Source organism: Lipotes vexillifer, unplaced genomic scaffold (genome assembly GCF_000442215.2).
Source record: "Lipotes vexillifer unplaced genomic scaffold, Lipotes_vexillifer_v1.1 scaffold384, whole genome shotgun sequence".
Lineage (NCBI taxonomy): Eukaryota > Metazoa > Chordata > Mammalia > Artiodactyla > Lipotidae > Lipotes > Lipotes vexillifer.
In genome coordinates, this window is record NW_006793498.1 from 811,851 (window position 1) to 818,778 (window position 6,928).

The 6,928-nt window shown below is 40.3% G+C and overlaps 1 protein-coding gene across 1 annotated transcript in view; it reads left to right on the forward strand.

Annotated features, from left to right (window-relative positions):
* The window catches only part of RCBTB1 (RCC1 and BTB domain containing protein 1), a 33,855-nt gene that overhangs the window by 16,884 nt on the left and 10,043 nt on the right, over window positions 1–6,928 (forward strand). Inside the window, exons 7-9 of the mRNA XM_007466422.1 lie at window positions 208–350; window positions 1,374–1,564; window positions 5,105–5,231. Of these exons, the coding sequence (XP_007466484.1) occupies window positions 208–350; window positions 1,374–1,564; window positions 5,105–5,231 (461 nt within the window). The remainder of the gene's footprint in view (window positions 1–207; window positions 351–1,373; window positions 1,565–5,104; window positions 5,232–6,928) is intronic.

Here is a 6,928-nt window from a genome sequence, read left to right on the forward strand (position 1 = left end):
AAAAAAAAAAAAAAAAAAAAAAAAGGAAAAATATCCAGTAGTCTCAGGTATAGGCTTTTCTAATGCTTTTTTAATGTTCCAGAGAATGTCGGTCCACACCTGATGATGAATTGGCATTCTGCAGAAGCTGGCCCTAATTTTTAAGTAGATGTTTTCTCTGCCCTTCCTGTTCTCCTGTTGATGGTAACCATTTAAATTTACTTGCAGATTGTCTGCGGCTATGCACATACTCTAGCACTAACTGATGAGGGCTTGCTCTATGCCTGGGGAGCTAACACGTATGGGCAGCTGGGAACTGGCAATAAAAATAACCTGCTAAGCCCAGCACACATCATGGTGGAGAAAGAAAGGTAACTTGTCAGTACCATGTCTTGGAATTGTGTGTGCGTTGGGACTTGGGACTGTGTGTGCTGGAGCTGTGGTCTTTGGCTTTGTAGCTCTTCTGTTCATTAACATTCTCATTTTGAACAAAGGAGTGTTGTACCAGTCAGAATGAACGTGAAGTTGACGTGATCCTTACACAGCTTTCTCAGATAACCACCTGAGATTGGTAGGCAGGCATTAATGCATCTGGGTATAATCCCTGCAGCTTCTTGTTGCCTGTTTAGTAGGGAAGAAAAGTAAGGTCTGTCACCATGTTGAAATTTAAAGCGTAGTATAAACTCTTCTTTTTGAGCCAACTAAAACAACTTTTAAACAAATAAAATCTGCCCTTGAAAGGGCATTATCTGTTTAAATATTGATTTGATTTAATGTGTGTTACTAGAATAGATGCTTAATGTTTGTTCAGCCATATTGTAAGGTCTTACCCACGAAGTGTTAGAATGTTGACTTCTGATTCTGAGACCCTGCCTAAGAAGCATATGGAGAATGTAGTAAGTTTGGCTTGATGTCCATTTGGATTGGGACATTCAGAGTCCATGACCCCCAGACCAGTGCCTATCAGCCTAATGAGTGTTCTGAGCACTGGTAGGGGGTGAGAGATAAAGTTGTATTTGTAAGGAAATGGTATATTGAATACAGTATTTTTTGCTACTGTCTAAGCCTTCAGAACTGTCAGGACATTTTTTTCCAGTGTCCACTTCCCTCATTTTCTTTGGTTTCTATTCCCTTTATCCAGGTTTTCTTCAACAGTATGCATTATTCATCCTAACTCAGAATGAGGTTAGCGTGAGAAGTGGGGCAGCCAGGAAGGGAGACACACAGTACTCTTGCTCTAGTCTTTTGCTTTTGTCAGTATGACTTGGTAGCTAAAGTCCCTGGATCTTGGGCTTTTTGAGGTGCTCTGAGCACGAACTTTTTATTTACCTTGTGTGGCACGCTTAGGCTTCTGTGAAAAAGAAGTGACGTGCATTTTTCTGAAAACTTCCCAGGGTGATAGAGATTGCGGCCTGCCACTCTGCCCACACGTCTGCAGCCAAGACGCAGGGAGGGCACGTGTACATGTGGGGCCAGTGCCGGGGCCAGTCGGTGACCCTGCCTCACCTCACCCACTTCTCGTCCACCGACGACGTGTTCGCCTGCTTCGCCACGCCCGCCGTCACCTGGCGCCTCCTGTCTATAGGTAAGCTCAGGGCTGCTTCCCCCAGCGAAGGGTGTCATCAGCTGACGGGTGTTCCTGCACATTTGCTGGCTGTGGGCTTTTTTAGGTTCAAGATGTTTTATCCTCCGTTAGCGTTAATACCTTTCCCCAAATTAGATTTGCATAATACAATTTATTAAAACATTATGGAATATTATATGGATTTATTATTTTCTCCCCTTCAGTGTTTTCAGTTTAATTCACGTACATAAAATTAACCATTTTTAAAGTGTACGATTCAGGGGCATTTAGTACCTTCACCATGTTGTGCAACCATCATTTATATCAAGTTCTAAAACACTTTCATCACCCGAAAAGAACACCCTGTACCCATTCTTTCTTTCCCCCAACCACCAATTTGCTTTTTGTTTCTATGGAATTACCTGTTGGATGTTTCATGTAAGTGGAATCATACAATGTACAACCTTTTATGTCTGGCTTTTACTCAATGCTTTTGAGACCCATCCGGGTTGTAGTATGTATCAGTACTTCTTTTCTTTTTATGGCTGAGTGGTATTCTGTTGTATATGTAGACCACATTTTGTTTATCCATTTATTTGTTGATGGACATTTGGATGGTTTCCACCTTTTGGCTATTGTGAATAGTGCTGTTATGAACGTTCATGTACAAATTATTTGTTTGAGGAACCTGTTCTTAAGTGCTTTTGTTATATTAAACTTATTACATAATCTAATATAACATGAACCAAAAATGAACTTTAAAAAAAATGAAAAACTTGTGGTTTTGTTAACTTCGTGGCGTTGTTAATTCCAATTTCCTTCCCTATTTTTCTTTCAATGAATCTCAGATACTTTTTTGGGCGGGAGGGGATCAAAACAGCGGCATTATAAAGGATAGTGGGGAACTTCCCCTGGTTGTCCAGTGGTTAAGACTCTGAGCTTCCACTGCCAGGGACCCAGGTTCGATCCTTGGCCAGGGATCTAAGATCCCACATGCCGCCCGGCCTTAAAAAAAAAAAGGATAGTGGATTCAGGTTGATCTTTGGTTATATAATCTGTCCCTTTTCTGAATATTGTCTTCTTCAAGGGTCCATTGTTGATTGAAAATGTTAAAATGTAATCAAGCTGAGTAGCCATTAACATGATGATTTTAATCTCTTTTTTTATTTCTTGTTTATTTCTGCCTTTTTGCCAATGTATTTCTTCTAAATCATTCTTTTGTTTGTGATGCAGAGGAAATAAGTGTCATGATACCCTGTGCTTGAAAATTAATATAGCTGTTGACAACATGGGGTTTGGGTCGCTCAGCAATTGATATTGAAGGTCTTGTAATAACATGTCACGCTCAGGTGTGTCAGGTAGCTGGAGCTGTCCTGTCATCAGGTGACCAGTCTATATGGTCATGGGAGCAAGAGTATGTTTAGGAAAAGTGAAACTGCTGCTCAACGTAAAGTGAAACAAATGGAACTTTTCCAGGTTCTTTATAATACAGTATTTTTTTTGCAGTGAATATTGTGATCAAAGAAAATTTAGTTTATAGAATGGGACTCTTTGGCCGTAATCACACCTATGTATAGACCCTGTACACATCTCAGAGTCCTATACTGCTTAACCTGGACCTGTTTATAAAAGGCTTTCCTCATCCCTGGTGGCGCAGTGGTTGAGAGTCCTCCTACTGATGCAGGGGACACGGGTTCGTGCCCCGGTCCAGGAAGATTCCACATGCCGCAGAGCGGCTGGGCCCGTGAACCATGGCCACTGAGCCAGCGCGTCCGGAGCCTGTGCTCCGCAACGGGAGAGGCCACAACAGTGAGAGGCCTGCGTACCGCCAAAAAAAAAAAAAAAAAAAAAAAAAAAAGGCTTCCCTCAGGTTCTTGCATTTTAAAATCCTAATCCTGAAAAGACATTCTTTTCAGACCAAACATCCTAATATTTTCTGTTATTAAGTTGGGAAAAAGTATGGTCCCTGAACATATCTCCCAGGTGACTTCTTTCTCTTGCACCCGCCAAAAGTCAGAAGTGTTTATTTCCTCTCAGTTTCTGATCTCAGCTGTGTGTCGGGAAGAAAGTCAGAGGATGAATTCACACCTATGAAGAACATTTCTTCTCTGAAGGGAGGTACTATACTTGTTGCCAGAAACCAAGATGGTCCAACTCTTAGGACTAGATGCAGGCGTTAGGCACTGATAAGAAGCTGTTTTTTCGGTAGGGAGGTTGGTAGCAATCTAGACTCTGGGACTCTGCCCATCTTAGTTATTTCCTTTCTTTCATTCACTGGGGATTCAGGTTGCAGGGTCAGGGGAAGCCTGGTTTTTGAGAGCTTGTCCACCCCTCCTCCACAGCCAGGAGAGCTCTGCAGTATCAGGGTAGGGGGAGGATGTATGTTAAGGGAATAGGGCTTAGGCAAATGGTATTTCCTTGGGAGATTCTGATAATAAAGCTTGTGGAAAGCTCCTTTGTTAAGCTTCAGCCTAGTTTTTAGCAGTTGTCCCTCCTCTAAGACGCGCCCTGGTAACAGCAGCTGCTGAGAGTCACCTTCTCACCTCGGGGGACGTGGAAATCTGTCTCCTACATCGATGGTACCTTCATTCAGTGCCAGCGAGGGGTCTCTGGACTTTAAAAAATTTCCCCGTTAGCCTTCTTCTATCTCCTTCCCTTTGTTCACACATGGAAAGCACAGGAAAGTGTTGCATGAGTATTGTACAAGTGCCTTTACTTTTCTTCATGATAGCACGATTCTACTTACATATAAGAATTACATGTACTTACACCTTCCTATCAGGCAGTGTGATCATGGTTTTGTAAAGCTGTTCTTTCTAAGTATACATTCCTACTAAGTGAATTTGCTCTGCTTTTAGATAGTGTGTAAGGATTATTGCTTGTACTGCATTAATTTTTAGCATTAAGAAGGACGTTTAGATTCCAGATATCGAGGGAAAAGGGTCACCCTGTGAAAGAACACACTCTTAGCCTAAGTGGTGAGTTTGTTTCTTAGGACTCCTTGAGTCAAATTTACCAACTCCTTGAAACTATCCCAAAGCAGAGCACCTTAGAGTTTCTGTCAAGGAAAATTGATAAATTCTTAATCTTAGAAGAGCACCACTCAATTTTGAGAGTAGTAGTTACCTAATCATGATGATCTATAACTTTCTCTTTTTTAAAAAAAATACACGTTTTTAATGTCTAACTTAGCATGTCAGACTGGTATTTGGCCTTTCCAAATATGTATTTTTTTTCTGTTACTTAGGTAACAGCAGCTGCTGAGAATCACCTTCTCATCTCAGGGGACAACAGAAACTGTCTCCTGCGTCTATAGTACCTTCATTCAGTGCCAATGAGGGTCCCTGATTTTTTGTTTCCCCATTAGCCTGTGAAATTTAATTTAATTTCTGTGACATTGATTTTAATTTAATACTGTGAAATTGATTTGTTGAGTAAGGTCTGAACTCTTCTGAAAAAAATCTAATGGAATTATCCATCATGCTAATCATTATCTTTCTGAAGTTCAAAGCTTGAACATGTTTCCTGAGCTTCCTGTATTAATGTGCTCGTTTCCTTCAGAGCATGAAGACTTTTTAACAGTTGCAGAGTCACTGAAGAAAGAATTTGACAGTCCGGAAACTGCCGATCTGAAGTTTCGAATTGATGGGAAATATATCCATGTCCATAAAGCTGTTTTGAAAATCAGGTATTTTCGCATGAGTTTAGAGTCATCAATAACCTTACTTTCTTCTACAACCTCCATTTCTTTGTTATTTCACAAAATGGGGACTAATAAGAAATAATCTTGGTAGTAGAAAGAAATGGCACAACTCAATCCATTTATTATGAAGAGTTTTGCGTGTTATGTGTGTGTGTTTGTGTGTGTGTGCACTCATGTGCCTTTTAGAAAAAGTGTAATGTATTTTTCTGTATTGTTTTTCAAATGAAGGTGATCGTGAATACTTATTTTGATCAAAAATTTGTATATAAGGTTTAAGAAAGTATAAAAGATTATCAGTGAAAAGCCTATATATCTTTTTTTATTCTTAATTAAAGATTCATTGTCCATAAGCAGAAAACTCTTAGGAATACTGGACTTCCTAGCCCTGAGAGACATCTAATTCCCAATTAAAGAAATGTTTTTAAATATAGTAAATGGCAGGAGTTCTTTGTATAAATGTGAGGGAACTTTGTATTTATTAGTACCTGGACCATTGCTCACTGAGGCTGCCATTACAGAGAAAGAGGCACATAAAATCAGACCATTGAGAGTTAAAGTAGCCACTTACAAGTCTTTTTTGAAAATGTAGTTAAATATTTATTTACAAAATAACAAGTTTTAAGGAACCGAAAAGCTATGTCATTCATTACTTTAAGGGAGTAAGTATCTGCACCAAAGTATTAACTGAAAAGGTGAACGGGAAATGTTTCTATCTGTGAACCTGTGGCCATCCAGTCTGTTCCTTTCCTGTATAGTTTTCTGACCGATTTCATCTATTAGTTCTTGCTTAGACAAGTGCATCTTTTTACTTCCCAGATGAGGTAAGTTCCTTTGTAAGTGGAGCCATTCTTTTAGTATTCTGAATGGATATTGAAAGTATTTTTGTGTTTATAGTGTAACTCATTTTAAAAGGATTTGAAAAGGTGATTTTTTAAAAATTATAAAGTATGTTATACTTGAAGAAAATTGAATGTTCAGAAATCAGTTCCTCATAGGGACTTCCCTAGTGATGCAGTAGTTAAGAATCCGCCTGCTAATGCAGGGACACGGGTTCGATACCTGGTCTGGGAAGATCCCACATGCTGCGGAGCAACTAAGCCCACGCGCTACAACTACTGAGCCTGTGCTCTAGAGCTCGTGAGCCACAGCTGCTGAGCCCGCGTGCCACAGCTACTGAAGCCCATGCACCTAGAGCCTGTGCTCTGAAATGAGAAGCCACCACAATGAGAAGCCAGCGCACCTCAACGAAGAGTAAACCCCGCTCGCTGCAACTAGAAAAAGCCCACGTGCAGCAATGAAGACCCAATGCAGCCAAAATAATAAATAGAAAGAAATCAGTTCCTCATATAGGTGGATTTGTGTATGAAATACAATACAAAAAGACCTATTTATGTTTTCTTGAATATGTGACTATTCCAGTGAATGTGTTTTATAAATAAATTGGTAACCGGCTTGGGAGGACAGGGAGGGGAGCAGGTCAGAGCAAAGGAACAAAACAGGGGTGGTGGCTGCTTTGAAGATGAGTCAGAAAAGAAGGAAAATTGTCATGTAAGGTAATGGAAAAAAAATCCTCTTAAGTATAATTCAGTTAACATTCAAAACAGTTTTAAGAATATGCTGATGACAGGCTTTCCTGGTGGCGCAGTGGTTGAGAGTCCGCCTGCCGATGCAGGGGACACGGG